General features: G+C 44.8%; 1 protein-coding gene across 1 annotated transcript in view; it reads left to right on the top strand.

The window, feature by feature from the left end:
- The window catches only part of SLCO3A1 (solute carrier organic anion transporter family member 3A1), a 130,546-nt gene that overhangs the window by 10,942 nt on the left and 96,864 nt on the right, over positions 1–22,740 (top strand). Inside the window, exon 2 of the mRNA XM_057365811.1 lies at positions 11,152–11,617. Within this exon, the coding sequence (XP_057221794.1) occupies positions 11,152–11,617 (466 nt within the window). The remainder of the gene's footprint in view (positions 1–11,151; positions 11,618–22,740) is intronic.

Below are 22,740 nucleotides of genomic sequence, written 5' to 3'. Positions count from 1 at the left end.
GATTTGAATTATTCAGCTTAATTCAATGCTGGACAWGCTTTTTGCCAGAATTTTTATTTTGCCTTCTTATTTAAATAGATCCCTAATGAATTACTGTAGTTGTAAGATCCCTGATGAATTACTGTGGTTGTATATAATGACTCTTGGGAAATATTKGATACAGCCTCTAGAATCAGTTCTGTGTGTTTTCAAACTGCAGACTTTTGAAGTCTATCCCTGAACAGTGCCCAGGGTTCTCTTGTTGTTATCTAAGTTTTCTAGATGCTCCCACATTAACAGGCTGCATCTTTGGTAATCTGTAGGCAGGTATCCAGTGAGCAATTGGTTAGCTGGGTAACATCTTGAAGGTAAATCTGGATGGAAAGTTTTCTCTGGGATTTGGTATAAGGTTGCATTGTCTCATGCCTGGAAGTTTCTTCTGTAATGTTTCCAGCTCAATACTTCCATATCCCCATCTTAAAAATTATCTGCTCTGAGCAGATTTGGTGCGGTGGCTGGCCAGAATGGACAAAAGTGTCCTGCAAATGGCTTGTGGCGAAGTGTGGTGGTCTGGTTTAGCAAGCCAGGTTTTTGGACATGAGTGGAGTGTGTCTGGTTACCCCAATACTTGTGCTCAGGTTACTGCTGAGCTTGATCAAGCCTTCATGGATTTCTGTTAAGCATCTCACTGAGACTTCAAGGGATGGGATCTTTGAGGGTTGCACTGAAATGAAACTAAAATGACCTTTATTTGCCCCCTGGAGTGCATAGTTCATAGATTCAGACACTTTCAATTTGATTCTCAGCATCCTGATTGTGCTCAGAAGTCTTGGTATCCAGACAGTGTCACAAAATATTAGGTTCATGGAGGGTTTGCAAGAGTCCTGTCACTGTGTATTTCCCTGACCTCCTCCTCGCCCCCACTAYTCAAGCAAGAGAGAGATTAAATGATGGAGGAACTGCAACTTGATTCCTCTGAACCAGTACTGGTGAGGCAGATTCTGTTGGTCGTGGCATCTTGGCAGGAACAGAGGAACATCCCTGCCACATGTGGGTAATGTTTTCAAGCCAAGCTCTTACTTTGCAGCTGGCTCTCCAGACCTGTTATATCCAAACTGACTCCTTTCATCAGTCAAGACTAACATTCGTGCCCAGAGAAATCTGGATTTATTTGCATTTGGACAATGTGACATGTGGCAGACTTGGGGGAGGACAGCTTAGCCCATGGGGTAACACTTGTTGGCTGAGGAACAACTATGGTTGGTGTTTTGTGGTGAAGATGCAGACCAGGCATGCTTGGGCTCRTTTCCTGGCAAATCATGGACATCTCCAGGCCTTCTTTGGCTTTCTCTCTCCATCAGCAAATGTGCTGGCTGTGTTATTGTTGGGTTCCATGGTCTTCTTGTGGTGTAGGATGCTGGGATGCTGGCCCTGACCCACATCTTTAGCAGTTATCATAATAAATAAATTAATTAATGGTGTGGTAATTYTGTGCTGTCCTACTTCTGATGATCCTGCCTATGACACAGCCCTGTTGACAGCTGAAAGATATCCCTGTTTACTTCACACCTGCCTGAAATGTCAGGGCTGAAACGTTCAGCCCTTTGCTGTTTGAGGCTTCACTGGAAAAGGCTACTTGGGACTGCTTTACTCACTCTTTGGTAAGTGATGGATTTTGAAAGAGCCTGAGGGTGTTATTTTCAAGGATGCTTTCTGAGCCATACTGTCATTGACAGGAGTGACTTACTCTAAGTGTCTCTTTGAAAATGGGACTCTTGTTCCAAAGCCACTAAAGTGCTTTTGAAAAATTTCCTGTTCTTTTACTGACTGCAGTGAACTGCCTCAGTGATGTCTAGCTTCCTTTAAAGCAGGGCAAAATTACAGTCTAAGTGTAATGTGCCTGGCTAATAAACTGTATTGTAATTAGTACCTTGGGGAGGCAGGAACCAGGGAGAAGCTGAGTATAAAGAGAATTAACTTCRTGTAGAAGCTGAGTGCAGAGGGTGAGTGAAGAACTGGAAGGAGATGAAAACATGGGATTTGAAATGGCTGGGGAGGTTGAGAGAAACCAAATTGGCAAAGTACAAGTAGAGAAGAGAGAGCTCTCATGTTGGCTGCAGTAACCATTAGTGAATGTGTCTGGCTTTGTGTTGAATGCTGAATGCAAACCCATTCCCACTCTGTAGTGCCTGAACGATGGATTCCTCCCAAAATTTGGTGTGTCCCTGCAGTAGGGGCAGTGATCCTCTCTGGGAACCCCTCTCCCATTGTGCTTTTGCTCATGGCAGGCTCTGATAGGTAAATAGAAGAGCTGGGGACTTCTGTTTTCCTTGAATGTGCTCATTAAAGTTTTTCAGGGTCTAGTGATTCTACAGTAAATAGATTTAAAATCACCTTCAAGTCCTGACTTGTCTGTTTACACCATGGCCCTCCTTGCTCACCTCCCAACCTGCCTCTGCCTTTAGTGGGAATTTTGGCARCAGCCAGCACACTTCTCCTGTTTGTACCCTCGGATCTGCACAGAGACAACGTGAAAGGAGAAATGAGTCGTTTGTGAACAGCTTTGTGGGAGGGTGTTACTTGGCAAATAAGCAGGATGACACGGACAGCGTTTGTGTGGGCTGCAGGGTGCGAGGTGGGGATAAGCAGGCAGCACATGTGGTTCTGGGATGAGCTTGGGGTGTTGCTGGTTAGGTGCTAGAGAGACCCCAATTCCACGTGCAGAAGTTTGCAGTAATTCAGTATTTCTTTTTATGAGTTACAGAGTGCTGTGGAATTGCAGTACGATGTGGCCATTTTGTTGTTTCCCTTTTAAATGGCTTCCTACGTCCCAAGGCTTGCTAAATTAAAGCATTTGATGTGCTGGTTGATGAGAAAAGCCTCAAATTTCTCCCTAAGCCGAGTTCCCATTTGCTGTAGCCAGGCATCCTTTCTGCTGGAGAGGGAGTAGAGSAGGAGAGATATCAGCAGAGCCAGAGCAGATGAGGAGAAAAGTAGTAGGACTTGTCAGCAAAGCTCCTCTCCCAGTATATAGCCTTTATATAATCACCGTTGTCCTCCAGCCGTGAAAACTGAATTCMGCTTCTTCAAAGCTTTTATTAATGCTGCCTCAGAGTGTCCTGCCTGTGTCACTTGTAGTTCATGCCTGGCAGCTGRGAATGCTTCTGCAACCAGCTCCAGAGGCCTTGTTTCTTCCTCTGCACCTTGGCAGAATTCAGATGCAACCCTCAGCCCCGAGTTCAGCTCTTGATCATAAATTAAGATAAAGCAAAGCCCGTCGCATGACGGGTTTCCTCGTCAGGCTAGTGTTATGGTTTCTGCCCTGTTTATAGTAAAAGCCTTCTCTGCAGGCATGGAAGTGTTGTGTTAGGAAGTGTTTTATTAGATGAACAAGCAAACCTGCATTCAGCTGTGGAGGTGGAGAAGGAAGGGTGTTGCAATGTGACAGCTTGGGATCGCACCTCTCCAGTGGTAGTACATGGTCCGTGTGATAGTATACAGGAATGGGCTTTTTTTCCTTTTAAGACTCTTCCAGCAACATGAATTTCATCTTCTTTCAGCTGGAACCCAGCATGGTGGTGCCCAGTTTGTAGGGTTCCAGACCCATGTGTGAATCTTGCTGTCAGTTCTGTATATGGCCAAGAGTGCTGTAGGAGCCTGCATTTAAATTGCACACACACTTTGAATTCCTCTTCCTCTGGCTTTGTGCACCTACTTGCTGTCCACAGGGAAAAAAGAGAGATCCAGCTCTGTGTCAAAGATGTTCCAGCAGCTTTCCCGTGGCTGTTTACTTTGACAGAGGGATTGGCTGCCTCTGCTCACCAGCCCCTGCTGCTGCACATTTATTCCACATGGAATTCTTCATCCTCCAGGTCTGAAATGTGCCGGCAGCACCGTTCTGTGCTACGGTTTTTAAATCACGGAAAAATGCAGCTACAGGGTTGAGGTTTGTGCTTCTTTGCATGTTTATGATGTGTTATTTGGCTGCCAGTGAAAATGACATAACATCTAAAAATAAGTAAGGATTCAAATATCTGCTGGCTTCATTGTAAGTGTGCTACTCAGGGAAAGTTTGTGCTACAAATGGATCTTGGCACTGGGTGTTTTTATGTAGAGACCTTGTCAGGGACTRAAATACCACCTGCTTTCACACAGTGAGGTCAGTGCTGAACAGCCGACTTGGAGGCAGAAAGCTTRTATGGACACTAAGTCTGTGGTTGTGATTATGATATCATTGTGGGTTCAGACTCTGAAAGGTTAAGAACCAGAATTTTGGCCACGGTGTGCATTTGTTTCAGAGCAACAGAAAAAGCCTTTCAAGTTTTGCTAGGCAGTTCAGCGTGGCCTGGCTCTGTACCTGGGTCTGCTCTGGGCTGTTGGTGACTCAGGCTGACTTTCCATGATAAACATGAGGGGGCAGCTGCAAATAACACCCCAGTGATCTTTTTGTTCACATCGCTCTAAATGGGGCACTGCGCCTTTCCCAGCACCCTTCCTTGGGGAGCTGGGAAAGGGGGTCATCCCATTGCATCCCGTGCAGGATTCATAAGAAGCAAATGAGCAAGGTATTGACAGCCCTGCTGCATTGCTGTTTGCTGCAGTGAGGGCCTGGGTTAGAGGTTAGGGTTTTGTGCAGCATGAGGAGTGGAAAATGCGCGTTTAACTTTTGGAGCCGCGTGACTTTTTTCTGGTTGAAGGTATTTTGAAACAAACTGGCTTTGCACTGGTGGATCAGCTTCTGACCTAACAGGACATCTTCCATGGGTGCTGAGCCCTCTTTGCTCTGTTTGCAATGTGCAAGAGCCTGTAGCATCACAGTGTTTGTGCCATAGCTGTGAAACTTTCAAAAGGTGCCCAAGTACGCTTTTTTTGTGCCTTGTGTTGGCCGAGGGCCAGTGGCACAGAATGCTGTGGCTGCTGAAATGTGGGGAGGAGATGCACAGTGGGCTACAAGAGATGGCAGGAACGTTTTCTGCTTGATGCCAGTGAGAAGAGGCTGCCAAAAATGTGTGCTTTGCCTTGCCTTTGAGTGTGATGTGCTGTTTCTCTTGCTGTGTGGTGCAATACCCTTTCTTCTCAGGCCCTGAAAATCCTGACCTTGAACGTGTGCTTAATTTGGGCTGTGTCAGTAACCTCAGAGCTGGCCACTAGAACATAAAATGAATTTTTCACACCAGCRAGGCACAGATCCAAGCTGCAAGCTCCTCATGGCACCAGTACAGTAACTTGCAGATTTTCGAGTGCTGGCCTAGAAACAGCTCAGGCACATGCAGCAAGTGCCAAGCTAATAACACCCTACTTTCAGCAGGGGTTCAGCTGTGGCATCTATTATCCCTGTCACGTGAATGCAAATTTCTATGCAGAGATGATTTCCAGACCTCGAGCAGAGGCAGCTTGGGTGTGTTCATATCATCAGCTTTTCTTGCTTTCCCTTATGTTCGTGTGCCCAAAGCCAGGTGTTGGCATCTGCAGTGAGAAAGTATTTTAAGTTTCAACTGAAAGTTTATTGGACCAGGAAAGGTGTTCAAACAAGCAATCAGCAGCCTGAGACATGAGCTCCTGATGCCCTCACTACTTCAGTGGGGTGAGGAGCACCAGGAAGTTCTTGGGGCTGGGTAAAAGGTATTGAGATTGGTGCCCTCATCCCAGCCATCTGATGGGGAAGGAAAGGGCAAAATGCCAAGGCATTGGTTGCTTTTTAAAAAGTTTGGCTGTACCACAAGTGATCCATGTCAACACTGGAATTGTGGAGCGGGAAGACATCAGAACAGAGGATCAGCATTGTTCCCTTGGGCTTGGAGGCTGAGCCTGGTGGCTCTGCTGTGACAGGGAGCRGGGTGACTGAGCCCATGGGGACCAGCTGGACAGGAGCAGAGCTTGCCCCAGCTGCTGGAAGAGAGGATGAGGTGATACCTGAAGAAGTGGATGGAGGCACCTGGAAGCAGYGGTGCTTCTGGCATGGTCCCTTTGGCTCTTCAAGGAACCTTGTGTTGCCCAGCTCTGTAATGGAGACTGTGGGAGATGGTTTGCGTTTGTTTTCCTTTGGGAACGTAGTTGCCAGGCAATTATTTTACACCCTGTAGCACTGCAGACATGTCTYTTCAAGTCCAATCTCTTACCACATAACTGAGAAAATGTATTTTACATTAAAAAGAAGCCTTTTGAAAAGGCCCTTCAGGCATAAAGTCAATGTGTTTTCTATATATAACCCAGTATTACTAATACAATGAACTTAACTGTAGACTCTGTGGGTGAATGTGACTTGATCATTGGAGATACGAACAATATGATATTCATTTTCAATGTACTGTGTCTCTGGCTCCATTGTGGTGTTCCCAGCCTTCAGTTCATTCCTTAGTGATAATGTGGGGCAATRGGGTGAAGCAGGTCTGGGGATTGTATTTTTGCTGAGCACTAATATAAAATAARCAGCCTATGGAGAAAACAAATTTACCTTGGTTCAGAAAGGCCAAGGACTGTGGATTTGGGGCGGACAGGAATGATGAATGTGAGCATGTATTATTGAAATAAGTCAGAATGGCATGGCATAAGCTTCCGTGGCTTTAGTTACAGGAATTACAATAGAAGTTGCTTTGGATGGAAAATTTTAAGGTGGTGATTGATTTCTTTTTTTTGATGTGGGTCATTTATCACCGTGTRCATTGTGTGAGATACTTTCCTTTTTCAATCATTGAAGGGTGTTTAAGGGTGGTGTTAGGAGGCCCCTTGTTTGATGCCAGTCCCCTAAGTTATCTGATCCAAATGCGTGTGTGCTGTGGCTCAGTAAGAGAAGGAGATGGTGCAAGCATGGTATAAGCTTTAATCACTTCTTGTTATTGCATGTTGCAGTGTATTCACAGAAAGCCAGAAGGCTGGGTTACATGATGTTTTCTATATCCCCAGCCTGCTTATTTCATGAACAAGGTGTGCAGGTGCCCAAACTGCTGTAGTTTGCAGTGATCCCATTGACTGATCTGGTATAGACTTAGTGTGAAGGAGCATGAGCTTGTGGAGAACAGCCATGCAGCTGATCTCTAATGCCAGAGCTAAATCTTGGTGGAGCTGCTGTTAAAACCAGGCGGGAGATGTCTGGAGTAGTGAAATGGAAATCACAGAAGCTGGCAGTGAGGCTGGTGTGACTGAAGGCTGAGTGCAGTGCTGCAGTTACAGCCCTGGTCAGAGCCCTGGTGACCTGCAGGACAGCTGTGAGCACACAAAGGCAGCAGGARAGGTACAGCTGTCCTTAGCACAGTTTTTTTGGCTTTCCCATCACCCTGGGGGCTGGCATGTGCCACGATTACAGCGCTGCCTCTGTCCTTGTGCCTGCTCTGGACTCGCCTGGTCCTGTGGGTGGTTTCACCAGTCACTTCTTGGGGTCAGACTGCATGATCTGCTCTATCTTGCCTGCATGAGTTTTGCTGSGTGTGTTCTTTGCTTCCTGGTACCCGTTTTGATCTTGGGTTAGAAGCTTTTTTTTAAACTAAATACCCTCTTAGTCAATTCTTTGCATCCCTGAGTAAACAGCTGTGTAAGTTGACAGGAGTCAGGCAGTAGCAGYTGGTGTTTCCTGGTGATTCCTGCTGTGTTTTAGCAGGAGGTTGTCCATGTGCTGCTGCACCATCCCATGGCTCACATCCCTGCTCTTGAGCCAGYACCCAACCTGGCCTCAGCACACAGCCACTTTTATAATCCTCACAGCCTTTTCATGTGAYATCAGCATTTTACAGGGACCTGTCCTGTCTTCTGCAACATTTTATGTAACTCTGGATAAAACAGAGTTAGTGTCTGGGAGTGGTGATGGCTGATCTGCTGGAGAACAGGATTGGGAAAGGAAATATGGGCAGTGCAGTGTTTTTATCGCACAGTTACAAGGGCACTGTGAGCATCCCACATKTAGTCAGGTTGTACCTTATATCCCATAAAGGTGGAGCTGGGAGAATGAATCTAGCCATGGGCAGGGGTTTGTTTTGCATAAATGCAGGTAACATCTCTGCTATGCTAATGCTCATTTTGTAGTAGGTCTTTGTAAGGTCACAGCCAATGTCATAGTGTTGAATTTGGGCTGTGTAGGCTGCAGCCACCCTGGATAAAACGCCTTTGTGTTCTTCTTGTTCTCTGGCTGAAAATCTGCATGTTGACAGTTTATTTCCCAGCCCTATTTTTATTTTGGGGTTTTTTTTTTTTTCTCTTCACTGTGGCTGTCAGTTTTGGAGGCTGCTCTGCTGATGCTGGTCTCAGCATTTTGTACTCGGATGCTGTTTTCTTCTGCATGCTCAAGGCTGGTATGATGGATTTRTTCTTTCACCATACCCCCTGCTCCTCATAACCCACTTAGCAAAGGCCATGCTGGTAGCACTGGGTAGCTGTGCTACAGCCAGAAGGAGCAAACTGGGAAATGCTCTGTGGTCTGGCCAGAAGGATGAGGAGAACTGCCAGCTTTTATCAGGAGGGTTGGAGTTTGCTCTGTGTTGTCATCCTCCTCCTTTTGTTTTAAGCTCTTCACCAAAGTGAAGCAAGAAGGAATCAGGGGATGGTGAGACTCTCTTTCCCTACTGTGATGGTTTAACTTCTGTTAAAAGGAAAAAAAATGCTGAAGTCCCACTGAAATAAGATTGGAATGAGAATTGGGATTCTGGTTTTAGTTCCCTGGTKTGTCACTAATTTACTGTATCTGTCATTGTGAATTGCATTTGGAAATGGTGCAGTTTTTTGTATCTTAAATCCAGCTGTCCAAAATCTGACCCTTTTGAGTTCTGGCACCCACATATTTCTAAACACCATCCTGYTTTCTATCCACTTGTATATATGTATGGTGAAAGCCTAAAATTTGGCAGCCAGGTCGAAACGTGGGAGACTTCCAGAGCTAGTTAATACCAGTTGGCCCTGGGAAATCASTTCTGTTGGCTTTCAATCTTCCAGCCTAAATTATTCCATCAGAAATTAATTTTGTTGACTGTACTTGTCTCATTAACAGTTGGCTCTGTACCTCAGTTTACACAGCTGTAATGAGTAATCATGAGTTTCCCATCTAGGTACAGCTCAGAAATGAGCACCACAGACAGAATTTTGCATCTTGGAGAGATTCCTCTGTCTGTCCGAATTGGTGTTCATGGGACCCCAGCATCAGCCTCATTAGATCACACCTTGCAATATAACCAGTGTTGATGATAAATCCTTATCCAAGGATAATCCTAATCCTTTTCCATGGAAGGCTTGGAACTAGAGATGATCTTTAAGGTCCTTTTCAGTCCAAACCATTCCRTGGATCTCTGTCACATGGTGCCTGGTGGATCTGCCCAGGCAATGCCATGCTGTCCGTGTGYCTCATCCCTGGCCTGCCTTGCTCTGAAAATACCAGATTTCTTTCTCCTTGCCTTCCTCAGCTGTTGGCTCTTTCTTTGGTTGGGGAGGACTGCATTGGTGCTAGTATAAAATGATAGCTGCCTTTTTAAGAAGGCTGGATTTTCAGAAAACAAACATTTCAGAAAACATTAAAACAGTCCRGTTTTGGAGATCAGACTTGGACACTTATCAGAGTCAGGTTTGGGAGTTTTTGCTTATGCAAAGCAGCAGAAGTGGGTTGTTTCCATTTTCCATTTTGTTGCCGATGGGGCTGTCTTTGTCCAACTGTGCCCTGGTGTACCCTGGCAGAGGCAAACTGCCCCCGGAGAAGAGCTGCTGTCAGAATACTTTAAAGTCGGTCAGGCTGGCTCCTGTTTCGTGAGGTTTATCAGCAAAGATTTTCAGTGCCTCCAGTGGGAGGCTATTTTTATTCTGTCCAGGGGCTACCTTCTGCTCTGAGGTCTTTATCACAGTTTTTTTGGAATAGAGAAACCTGCCTCTTTTAGGACAACCTTAAATACCTTCATCTTTTGCAGTCTGCAAAACTAGAGAGTTTTTTGTTCTCTAGGTAAAAGTTTTTGGCATTTCTGTGACACGTTCAAGGTTTCTTTTGTTGTTTTTTTCCTGTCTAAGAGGGACAGTRCCATAGACATGAGAATACTCTGTTTTCTCCCTTGAGCAGGGCTGACAGCAAGTGAGGTACTTAGTGGTTCATCCTTCATGCTCTGATCAGTGCTATGACTGCTACAGAAAATCCACATTGTGTTTCACTGCACCATGTAATCAAGGTTGGAAGAGCTCTCAAGAGATGATCTGGTTCATTTTCCTGCCCCATGGCAAGATCAGTCATAYCTGTGTCTTTTCTGACAGATGCTGGTCTGTGCTCTGTTAAAGACCTTTGCAGCCTTTCCAGGCAGCATATTTCAGTGCTTCACAATCCTTACCAGTAAAATCTGGTTTCTCCCCAAGTCATATCTAACCTGAATCATCTCTGCTGCAGTTTAAACTTGTCACTTCTTGTCCTATCCATTTTGAATTGAAAGAACAGGTCATTCCTTTTTGCAGCAATGTTAAATATTTGAAGACTATTCATGTGCTTCTCTCTTCTTAGTGTTAAATACCCACAATTTGTTAAATCATCCCTTCTTCATGGTGGATTTAAATCTTCTGTGTAAACCTTAATTGGCCTGTCTTCTCAAAAATACTCTGTGACGATCCCAGTCATTAACTAATCCACAAACAGTTTAAACCCTTTGATCAGCATTTTATTTATATACTTTAGTAAAAGCATTCGGTGCCAGCCAAACTGCCTGTTTGTACATCACCATTTCTGACTGGATTGATGGCCTGTGCTGGGGTGCAAGCAAAGAATCCACAGGGTTTTCTGCTGCTCCCTAGCTGCACTTCRTTCCAAGGGAAAGGTTTGGTGCCTGGCAGGATGTGAATCTCAGCAGGATTTATGCCTTGGTTCTGTGGGACAGTGCACCGTGAAGGTTGTGCCTTCAAATAGAAAGGGAGCTCAAAGACAGAGCCATGGAATCATGGTGTCTGCAGGCRTCTAAAATCCACACTGATGGGCACAGGAATTCGGAAGTGGACACGTGCTCGGACAGGTGGTAGGCTGTGAAATGTCACTTGGTATTAGACCCTTCTGATGTGGCTGTATTTGAGCAGTCAGGTCATGCTTGGAGGTCAGCTGCTCTACTGTGGTTTGGATGTCCTTGATGGGTATGTTTTCAGCTCCAAGGAAAAGTCAAGGAAATTTACACTTCACACGTGGGGAGAAYGGAAGGCACGGAATGTAATTTTCTCTGTGTTTCTCTGTTGTAGGTGAGTGTTTTAACCACCTTGGAGCGGCGATTCAACCTCCAGAGTGCTGACGTGGGCGTCATTGCCAGCAGCTTCGAGATTGGCAACCTGGCCCTCATCCTCTTCGTGAGCTACTTYGGAGCCCGGGGACACCGGCCACGCTTGATAGGATGTGGAGGGATCGTCATGGCCTTGGGTGCCCTCCTTTCTGCCTTGCCTGAATTTCTGACCCACCAGTACGAGTACGAATCGGGAGAAATCCGCTGGGGTGCTGAAGGGAGGGATGTGTGCGCTGTCAACGGGTCCACCAGCGAYGAGGGACCAGACCCGGACCTTATCTGCAGAAATAGGACTGCTACCAACATGATGTACTTGCTGCTCATCGGGGCACAGGTCCTCCTGGGCATTGGTGCTACCCCTGTCCAGCCCCTGGGAGTTTCCTACATCGATGACCACGTCAGGCGGAAAGATTCCTCCCTGTACATAGGTAAGGCTCTCAGAACTTCTCGCTGAAGGTTTTCATTGTGAGCTGGCATCTGGCTTTTGGTCCCTGTTTGGTGCCAGTGGAAAGGATGCCTCGAGGCCTCTTCTCCATGTGCTGCTGTGCTTGTGGAGGTAACTTGGCATTGGGCTCTACATCCAGCAGGGAAACACAGTGATGTTTGCTTTTATTGTAGCTGTGGCAAAGGTTGACAGCCATTGTGATTATTACTGGATGATTGGTTAGATGCTCGTTCCTTCTTTTGTGTTTGCCCAGATTKCTTTAAATTCTGGTATTGGTGACTTACGGCTGGGTTTTAACTGAAGAATTTTCAAGGGGTGTGTGTCATGATGATGATGATTAATTTATTTATTTGGTTTTTTTTTCCACAAGATACCGTAGTTCTCTTCCTGTTACAAAGCGTGTGTCTGTCTGATCACAGCAGTCTGAGGAGACTGAGAGGACACACATGTCTTGTCACACATTTTAGCAAGGAAGTGCCAGTTACAGAATGCTGTGACCCAGGGTGCTGTGGCAGCACCCCTGATAATGTGATCCCTGTAATGGAATGGGATGTGGAAGCTGGTGAGGTCTATTTTCAGAGACAGTGAGCCTGAAGTAGAACTGATGGTTCTGGTGATCATGTTGCAGAATTCTTTCAGATGGTTAAGTGATGAAATTTGCCTTTGATTACCCAATGAAACATCTCGGTTATTGGGGTAAAGTGCTTATGGGTTTCAACTGTAGTTTCCCCTCCCAGCAGGTTTAAAAAGGATGTTGTTGGTGAAGTTTTCTTTGAAAAAATGTACCAGCTTGGCACATTGCTCTTTCTGCAGGACTTGTCACTAGATGAGTGCTCCAGTGCAGTGAATCAGTGGAATGTGTGCTGCCTTTGATGAGATCCTCTGCACTTGTTGGTATAATCCTGGGAACCAGAAGTGTGCACTTGTCTCATCATYCCCATCTTGACATGACTTTCAACTGAATGGGTGATCCTATTCCTGTTTGGGTTTTTCTCCAAAGACATTTTTMTCACATTTCCAAGCTGGGTGTGGCCACTGACAGCAAAGCTGAGCAGTCCTGCTGAGTTTCCAAGTGCTATTCAGTGTCTTGGGATAATTCAGAAACCTGCTGGAAAGTCACTACATAGCATGGCATTCCTGGAAGTATTGCTGTTTCTCTTAGAGCTGCATCTGTGTATTCAAGACATGCCCCTGCTTTTCTTTAGCTGGCCATAAAATCGTGGTATTTCAGCATTTAGCTTTGTCCTCAGATCATTATTCATCTTCACTTGGTTCTGTAAGTGTTTGTGAGGGATCCAYTGGACAAGGAAGGATGATGTATAAAATACAAGATACTGTACTACCCAAAGGTGAATAATGAGACTGAATTCACTGGAGCAACTGTGCCAACACCATAAATGATGAGCTGGAATTAAGAGTGATTCTAAGATTATCTATTATAAATAACTATATAGAGGAGCAGCAACTTCTTTCAGTCTGTTCCATGRGCATTTTTTAAGCAATGCTTCATGTCTTGAGAACAGGCTGGAGGAGGGTGCATGAGAGGAGGATTGGGAAGAGCGATTCTTCTTGTTCCTGAGCTACATTCATCTTGTATGCTAAAATAACATCTTTAAAGTTGGCAGTGCAACTGTAGCTGGGAAAATACTTCCAAAAAATTATTTCTGCTTACTATATGCTGCTTTATTATTTTTTCCTTCAGAGATAAGTTTCTACCAATGTTCATGACTACATGTGGAGTTCAAAAACAAGCAAAATAAATACCTCACCAAAAAAAAAAAACCACCACAAAACTCCAAGCATTTTTGAGTTGTTTGCTTTCTGGCTTTAGCTATGGAAATCATAGTCTAAATTTCTGCATCTGAATTAGGGGTTGCAGAAGAGTGCCTGTGTATGCACACTCAACCAGCAATGAAGTTTAATTTCTGCCCTGTCGTAGCCTATCCATCACAAGTAGGCTTTCAGATATTGGATGATTAATTCRTCTATCAACTTGCAATCAATTTGGCTGGTGAAAATAAAAGCTAACAGGAAAAAAAAATCTATTCCATGAATGAATATAAATGGAGAAGAAACTAGTGGAAGTGTCATCTTACATTTGTGGATACTTGAGAGGAGGTCAGATTGCTCGGTTTAAATGTTGTTTGAGAATTAGATGCTCAGATTTGTCTTTAACTGATTATTTTTCGTTGATGTCATCAATGCAGTTTTTAGTGGCCTTAGAAGAAAGCTGGCTGAGCAGCTTACCCACTTCATTCTGCTCTGTTTCGCAGAGGAAATAACTGCAGAGTGGATACTGTCACTGTGCTATATTTATATCAGTTTGCTTTCTCATAATAGCACACTCACTCAGTGGGGGCTGTGTGTGACCAGATGAAATGTTTTTGGGTAAGTTCCCTCAGTTGAAATTAGGGGCAAATCTGGCATAGATCGTTCTCCCAGGATAGGAAATAATTAATAACAGTGATAATAGTCTGGCTGAACTTTCTAGAATGACTGTCTGCTGCTGAGAAATGATCAGATTGACCAGTTTGTGCTGTCTTTAGTGTATGGTTTATGTGGAGTCGTGTGTGCTGCACTGCGCTGGGCTGTAGCTGAGGGTTGCAAGCAGTCTCTCAACCTGACAGCTAAGGACTAGTCATTGTTCACCTCTGCAGTAAAAACCCTCTCSTGTCCCAAGGCAGTGAATTAGATAGAAATAACTCTGCACTGAAAGGGTTTTTTTTTCCCCTTCTGAGTTGTATGAGAGTTCAGTGGAGTAATAATATAATATCTAATATAGTGACTTTGCAGTGAAATGACAATACAGGAAGACTCCTCTGGTTATTAAAAAAAAAAGTCCAAACCTCAAGAACACCCTCCCAACCTTCTTCTTTTTGTGCTAATGCTCATGTGTGTGCAGAAGAATGCAGATGTGATACCATATGGAGTTTAAAGTGATGCTTCGGCTTTAATCATTAGTGGAACTAATAGCATCTGTGGAGTGTAATATTTTTTCTGGCTGTGAATCCCATCAGATTTCTCTTTTGGTTTCTCTGCAGTGACAGGCACACAGGAGATTGTGGGCAGTGCACCTCTGTTGTGCATCCTTTGAAGTCAGAGGTTGCTCAGGCTTGTGCTCTGCCAAGGAGGTGGGGATTCATAGAGTTTCTTAATTAGAGAGGCAGAACAGGAATATTCCTCTGCATGGGTTGCCGACTTGCAGTTTCATGTTTCTTGAACTAGTGGCAGATTTTTTTTTGGTGCCTGCAATGTGTTGCTACCAAACTCAAAAAGATTCTGTTGCTGTAGTAACCAGACCTAGGAAAAAGGGCTGTGTTTTAGTAACCCAGGGCAGAATGAATCAAAGAGATGAGTGTGTGAAAGTTCACACCAAAGTATCTTCAAAAGGGAACACATTTGTGCTGTAGCAGGGTTAGAAAGATTGGGGCAGTGTGCTTGCTCTGGCTAATCAYAGAGTCTTAGAATAGTTTGGGTTGGATGGGACCTCTAAGATCATCCAGTTCCTACTCCCTGCTGTGGGCAGGGACACTTGAACAGGCTGCTGGTCAGGTGAAGCCTAATGATGGGGAATAAACTCTCCTCCCATTTCAGCATCTGAGCACCTGCTCRACACAAAGGTTGTAATGCTGGCAATAGAAGCCGAAAGATAGAAAGAATAAAGGAATTTTCGTGGCTGTTCCAAGTTGGGGAAAATGTTCTGGTTTGGTGCTGGTTTGCTTACTTCACTCTGAGTCTGATTTGGTATTTAATACATGAACTTCCATCTAGGGTTTTCCAAACAAGCAKATTAATTTTACCTGTGTGCTTGTTGGCATCTGGCATAAATAGCCCCTTTGAGTGAGGAATTTRTCATTCCTGCAGTCTGCTCCATCTTCACTAGTGTCAAAGGATTGCTTCAATTTGTGGCAGTGTTTATTTTAAAGGAGTAAAAGTTGAAGACTACTTACTACACGCTTCTTTTCTCCACCCACTAATGACTCACTTGGCATTTCCCTCTTTAGTTCTTTTTCTGCTCAGTCTTGCTGAGTTTTCTTGAAATCAATGAGGACTTTGTCATTAGGAGGTTGATCAGAGGCATCGTGGAGCTGGTTCAAAGAGGGGGAAGAAGCCCTGCTCTGACAATGGTTGTATGGATTTGCTRCTCTCAGATAAGCAAGAGCTTGCAAGTGTTTTCTGGTCACTGGGGTGCCTGTGCTGCTCTCAGCAGTGCCCTGTGAGTTCCATTAGAGCCAGGGCAGTGATGTGTTTGGTTAATGTTTTTAGCAGTGCTGAGACACACCTTCTGGCCCTCCTGCTGCATTTCACATTTGCTGATAAAAGCTGTTGCATCTTGTCTAGGACATGGTTACCTAYAGAGCAGAATGAATAGCCTCTGGGAGCCAGTATTTGATCTGGGACAATTAAGGGCTGTATTAAACGGAGGAAGTTGCTATTATTCTGTCTCCTGTTGATGGAGGAAATTGATATTGATGYTGGAAGGAGCACTGCCAGATTGTGAGGCTCATTCAGAAGAATGCTGTGCTGATCTTTAATGCATTTCAGTTTYTCTTTTCAGTTGATGCTGTCTCTGTGTTTGGCATCATGGGCACATATCCCACATGTTCGGGACCCATGACTTGGGTCTCCTTGCTGAATTGCAGGAATGTAAAGCATGGCTTAAAGGAGACCCAGAATGGTCAAGTCTTGAGTTSAGGAGTTTGTGCTGAGGAGTGATGGGTGCTCCTGAGTTAGGGATGTGTGAGGGTGTGTCTGTGCACAGCATCCTCTGGGGCATAGAGCCRTTCTTGGCCTGTTTTGGGCAGGGCAGGGAAATGGAAAAATGGATAACTCACCTTGGATGTGTCTGTTCATCTGCTTTCTTCTGTCTTACCTGGCTTCTCTTTGGCCTTTTCTGTTTGTATTTTGATTTTATCATATGCTTGTTCCAGCTCTTACCCTTGGTGTGAGAGGAGAACTCAGCAGAATGGTGTGTTCTTTCCACATTTGCACAGATGTGGAAAGAGCATGACTACATCATGTAAGAGAGACAGGATCTTACATTGCAGCTGCTGGCTTTGGCCTTTGTATCTGCATGGGGTTTTTTTGTATCAAATATGTAGAAGCACTTTTTCTTCYGTGATGACAGAGAGAAGGAAAGCTCACTCTCGCTTCTGGTGCCTTCTCTCCTGCTTCAAGCACCAACTCAAGATTTTCTGCAGAGGAAGACAAACATGCCCTAGTTGGAATCTTGCTGTCTCCAGGGATAAATTTGTCCATTTGAAAAATCACTTAYGGTAGCTTACGTCAGTCAAAATGATAGCAGCCATTGTGCTTTGGAGAAGCAGAAACATTTTCTCGATTGACAAGAATTAAATCAGAGAGTTAGTCTCTGTGGTGGTGAGTTAATGGCAAGATATCAGCATAAAATGCTGAAATCAGAGTTTGGTCAGCATTTTGTATGTTCAGGGGTTGCTGGTTTTGTCACTACCTGATGAAAAATCTCTTRCATGGAAGATGAATGTGTTTTGCTCAGTCTTATGCTTTCCAAATCTCTCAAATTTCTTGACATATATGTTTGAACCTTTATTTCTAAGCCACAGCAAGTGGAATTGTATGTTTATAGCATACAGGTCATATCATCAGCCTCTGGAAGCCCTTACTTGCTGTGTGTTGATGGGAAGGCCTTTAGCACCCACCTGAGAGGYTGGTACAGCTCTGCCAGTCCTGGCTGCTTTTCCTTTCACTCCTCARTGCATTTCCCACATGGCCACACTCCTTCCTTTTGTGCTCATTTGGGGTCTGTGAGAGCATGAGTACTTTATTCACATTAGCCCTTGCAGGAGCACGCTTCTCTGAGCTCACCACTTACGGCGCTGCCAGCCTTGTGCATTCCTTGCCCTTTTTCCTTTCAAAGCCCATTTCTGCCAGGTCTTCTGTAGTGGATCACAGCTGACTCCTGTGTTGTATTTACTCTGTGCCCACTCCATACCCATCAGCTGCCTGGTGAGTTTGTCCACCCCCACGTGGGCACAGAAAGCGAGAGCTGCGTTTYTCCTTGCCGGTATAGGCAGTTTTATAGGTGTGTAATATTTTTAGCCTAAAGACTTGACGGAATTCTGCAATGCTTTTTGTTCMGTAAATGCATCCTCCTACGGTTGATTTGGAGAGCCTTTCCTTTCTGTCAGAGTCTCCCATGGGTTGAGAAAGGCACAGAATTAGCGCCGAGCTGCGAGGAGCGCTGCTGCCAGCACGAGGGCCGCGATGTCTGTTCATTACTGAAAGGTGTCTTTGCATCAGCTTCACTGGGTTGTCTTCCCCGTGGACTCACTGTGATCAGATTAAATTACATGGCTGCGTGCGGATATCCCGCTATTAACCCACTGATCCATTGATAACCTGCAGCCTTTCATAATTGTGCCCCTTTGGGGAGGGATGGCTGTTCTCATTTGCTGTGTGTCAGCGGGGCTGGCTCGGTTACACRTGTCCCCTTTTACAGTGCTGCTGGTAATACCCTGGAAAATTAAATGGAAACACAAACAAGTGTGCAGGGTGTATTAGAGCAGTAACAATAATCAATTAATGGGAATAACCTTCCCCACTGCAGGCAGGAAAGCTGTTGTGAGAAGCAGTAGCTGAGTGGATGTATTTACTCAGTTAAATATATGCACAAAGTCATAACTGCTGTCGGCTCCATTATTTCACAGCAATTGTTTCAGTTACCTTAACCTTCTGCTAACAGCTTTTTTTTTTTTTTTTTGGTTATGAGCTGAATAAATAAAGCTTGGGTCCAACTCAAATGACTTCGTGTGAAAGCATATTGAGGGTGGGAGCTGTTTCCATGTTACTCTGTGCACTCTACAGCTGATTTTTGGCTTAATTGAGATTTGCTGACTCTGATGTCTTGTAAAAATCACTCCATTTGTTGARCATGTTGGTTTTTTTCTGTAGTGTACTTTAAATAGTCATCAGCTGGGAGAGCCTAGCCCCATCATGCCTGGGGCAATTCTCCAGTGCAGTTCCCTTGTCATTTAAATGGCACACATGCAGAGTCCTRAGGTTCATAAAATTAATTAAATAGATTGAAAGGTGATGAGTTGCCCAAATGAAAAGCTGAAGGCCACATTGTGCCTCCTTGATAGCACAAGCAGCAGTGGTGTGTGCCAGTTTTGGCTTTTCCCTTGGGAACTTGAGTGAGGTTCCCCACCTCGTKGCACATGAGGACCCTCCAGGTGTTTTGGTCCCCTTTTGCAGGCTGGCACTGAGGACACCAGGKGCTCTGTTTGCTGTGGTGGGACAAGGCACAGAATATGCCCCTTTGCCAGCACATTTCAGGGCACTGGCTGGGTGTAACCCTGCCTGTCTGCAGGACAAGGTGCACATATGAGTGTATAGGAGACTGCAAAGCTTTCACACAAGCTCCTGCTCTCCCTCTTTCACAGCTGCCTCTCCTGGCAAAGTTGCTGTCTGGTCTCAAAATTGCTCCTTTGAACGTTGCTGTTTTGAAAGGACTCAGTCTTCTATCAGATTTATTTTTGCCAAAGTATGGCCATTCCACTAACTATGCTGCTAATAAGGTATTTGGCTTTTCCTAAGAGGGAGGCCTGCTCCCACTAAGCTCCCTTTTGATTTCAATAATAGAGATTTTGTCTGGAGGACACTATCCAAATTTGGCCCTTTAWTAACCAGTTAAAATGTGAGATTTAGTTTCTTGGATAGAAGTTAACAGCATGTGATGTTGCTTTTTGACTTAATACCTCAGAGCACTTGAGTACAGCCAGACAAAGTCGTCTCTGTGACAAGGAGCAGGATCTGGCTGAAGGCAGCAGATCAAAGCAATAGTGAACATTCAAGTGTTCAAACAGGTAGAAGAGCARGATGCTCTGTGCACCAGTTCTGTCCTCTCTGTCTCCTTCTGCTTACCTCACTTTTCCCCACGKTTTTTTCTGTACATTCCTGCCCTCTGTGTTAGACAAACCAGTCCTGCTGTAGCTGTTTGTACAAGACAGTGATACTGCCTATTAGAGTTTGAAAGAAATAATATTTGGGGGGAGAAAAAGGCAACTGGGATTGCTTTGCTGTRTTAGTAATTGCAGCAGAGACCAATTACCCATGTGATGAAAGACCACCTGTATCTTGTTAACCATCAGCTACAACATATGGATGTCCTTATTCAATCAGACTGATCTTTAAAAGGAGAGAGAGCTTGTTAGAGAGAGCTTTTTCTCAGCAGACAGTTRCAAACTGTGCTGGGGTTAGGACTGAAGGAGCCTTCAAGAAGTGAACCACAAAGTCCCCTGGCCGTGCTTCTGAGGTATTTTGAGCACTGATTAATGSTTTACTGGTCTGAGCTGTCCTTTCCCTCTGAGCTTTCTGTGCATTTTGGGCACTTGTTGGTTTTGTGGTGTAGAGACATGTGTGTGTGTTTTCAGTATTCCCCCTCTCATTTTGTATAAAAGCTCACACTCCTGCAATGGCAGGCATACAGATGTTTTACTGCAATTCTGTTTTATCTCCATGCATATCTTCACATCCTCTGTAAATGTGCTGTTGTGGTTCTGGTGGGAGACAGGCATGCTGGGTTKCAGCCTGCAGGAAACTAAATTATTTGCAGTGGTTCTGTGTAAGAGTTCTGTGAAGAGTTTCCCACAAGTGTGAGAGGGKAAGAGGGAGAGATAACAGCTCTCTGATACACACATGTACTTKCTTGGTGGATCTTGTTTTGATCAGTGTGACTAATCATACTCAAGAATATTTACTTTCTGTTTCCTGGTTGTCACCTCATCTGGTAAAATGACTTCTTGTCTGTTCAAACCTTGCTTCACTTCATGTGTTGGTGAGAATTCCCTATCAAATGGAAACAGTCTCTTCTGTAATTGTATACCCACCTCATTAGGAGCTTAGAGTCCTGGAGGTACTTGATTTATAAGTAGGAGCAAAATTTCAGCTTAGGTTAAGCAAATACTCCTACTCAGCAATGTCTCCAGGGTTATAAAACAAGTTAGCAAGAGGGTGAGAATAGACCCCAGGAATTCTGGCTCTAGGGCTCTGCAGTTGTGCTGAGAACTAAAGCATTTCACTACATTCCTACARAGCAATGCATCTTCCATGGGTGCAAACATTCCTTCCTTTTTAGTGTCAGAGGGGTTACAAATCCTGGCTTTGTGTCTCCCAGCCCTAGCCTGCTCCACCTCTGCAAACTATGTTTAACTTGCCTCTAAGAGCTGGATGATTAAACTGAGACCAACACTGTCTTTGCATAGTGGAGAGAAACTATTTACAAGAGCATGTAGTGACAGGACAAGGGTGAATGGCTTCAAAATGAGAKTAGGTTTAGATTAGATAATAGGAAAAAAGCTCTTTACTGTGAGAGTGGTGAGGTGCTGGGACAAGTTGTGCAGAGAGTTGGTGGCTGTCCAGTCTGGAAGTGTTCAAGGCCAGGCTGGATGGAGCTCAGAGCAAACTGGTCTAGTGGAAGGTGTCCCTATCCATGGCAGAGGTGTTGGAGTTTATGGTCCCTTCTAGCACAAACCATCCTGTGATGGTGGTCAGTGAGCTGTAAGAAGCATTTTGAGGACAGTCAGATACCTCACTCTCCTGTAACTCAGTTCCAGGAGCCAGCAGCACAGGGATGCACATCCCAGCCTTGTCCAGTCACCTTTGAAGTTCATTGATACTTTCAGCCTGCACAACAGAAATGCTAGAGAATTCCACAGCTCTCTCCAATCATTTCCACATCTTTGAATTAGGTTGTGCCTTTTTTTCCCCCCAGATTATTGCTTTCTTGATTGGGTGTTTAGGATTTTGTTTAGGATTTGGGCACAAAACTTCTCCTGGAGTWAAGATACCTTAGAAGTAACATCTGCCTATCAAAAATCTGCTGAATTAGTAGTTGCAACATCGCTCTGGTCTTGCAACATCCCAGCATGGATAGGAGTGCACTGGGAATTCCTTGGACTGGTGAGAAAGTGCATTGGGGCGGGTGAGAAAAGGCACAGGCTGGCACAGCTGGCAAAAAATCAGGACAGGCAATCCCATTCGCTGAAAAATACAGTCTTAAATGGGTTTTGCCGATGCGTAAAAGACCTGGCAAAGTGAAAATTTCTGATAAACAARAGAAGTGAAAATGCAGCTGTGCTGCTCTCCGTGTGTAGCTCCTTGAGTTCATCTCACATTCTGCACCCCCCAAAATTGTGGTAGTGTGGAGACCAGAGCAGCTGAGTGAAGCTTTCTGAATAAATTAGTCTCGCTGTCCTGTGGTATTCCAAGTCTGGGTAAACAGATGAGACTTACTCTGTGCCTTAAAATCAGCAAGTTTGGGTTTTATTAGCCCTGGAGGGACAGTAAATTCTAGAGCAGAGGAAGGAGGAGGCAAGTGAGGAGGTGCAGCGCTGGCTGAGGATATGCTCGAGAAAGTCCTTGCTGCTTACTGCAGCCCAGGAAGGCAATTGGAAATTGAATCTACAGTGCACTGGGGAGCTCTTGGAGGTGGCTTAGGATGGGGTAAGGATTTGGGAAATCTGCTTGAGTGAAGGCTGTGTTCAGCAGAGGCAGGAATAAGGATGGTGGCAAAAGGCAGCATATTAAGGCTGGGGGAGGCAGGTATTGAAACAACCAGAGTTAAGACAGRAGCTCAGCCAATATAGGAGAAACATGGTATGGGTCATCTCCATTGTGTCTACAGAAGTCTGCATCCTCACATCAAAAAGCTCCGTTTTTTCTTAAAATTGAAGCTTTTAAAATAATCAATACCCATGGGAAAAAGGTGTCTGAGCAGAATCAGTGCTCAGCATTGCCTTTGTGGATCACAACTATTGTGGATTCACGAGGGTGTTGCTGTGTGCCTCCTCCTAGACCACAGAGTGCCCACGGTCTCTTCTCTTGCAAAGCAGGCTTGTTTTGTGAATAAACAGAGCGTTTTGATGGTGGGTGTGGGTGGTGTCAGGAGCGGAAGCCAGTGTGCCAGAAGCCTTGTTCCCAGAGAGGGATCCAGTGTTTACTGAAGATGCTAATTGCTGCCTCCAGCCCATTATTATTTGTCTTCTGCCCGCAGCACACCGATCAAAGGTGCTGATAGTGCTTTTGCTGAGTAAAAAGCTTGTGGCATAAAAAAAAAAAAAAAAAAAA

The sequence above is a fragment of the Malurus melanocephalus genome, unplaced genomic scaffold, assembly GCF_030028575.1.
Source record: "Malurus melanocephalus ecotype Western Australia unplaced genomic scaffold, MMel_1.1 scaffold_58, whole genome shotgun sequence".
In the NCBI taxonomy this organism is placed as follows: domain Eukaryota; kingdom Metazoa; phylum Chordata; class Aves; order Passeriformes; family Maluridae; genus Malurus; species Malurus melanocephalus.
The sequence above is the reverse complement of the archived record's forward strand: the minus strand, read 5'-3'. Positions and strand labels throughout refer to the sequence as shown.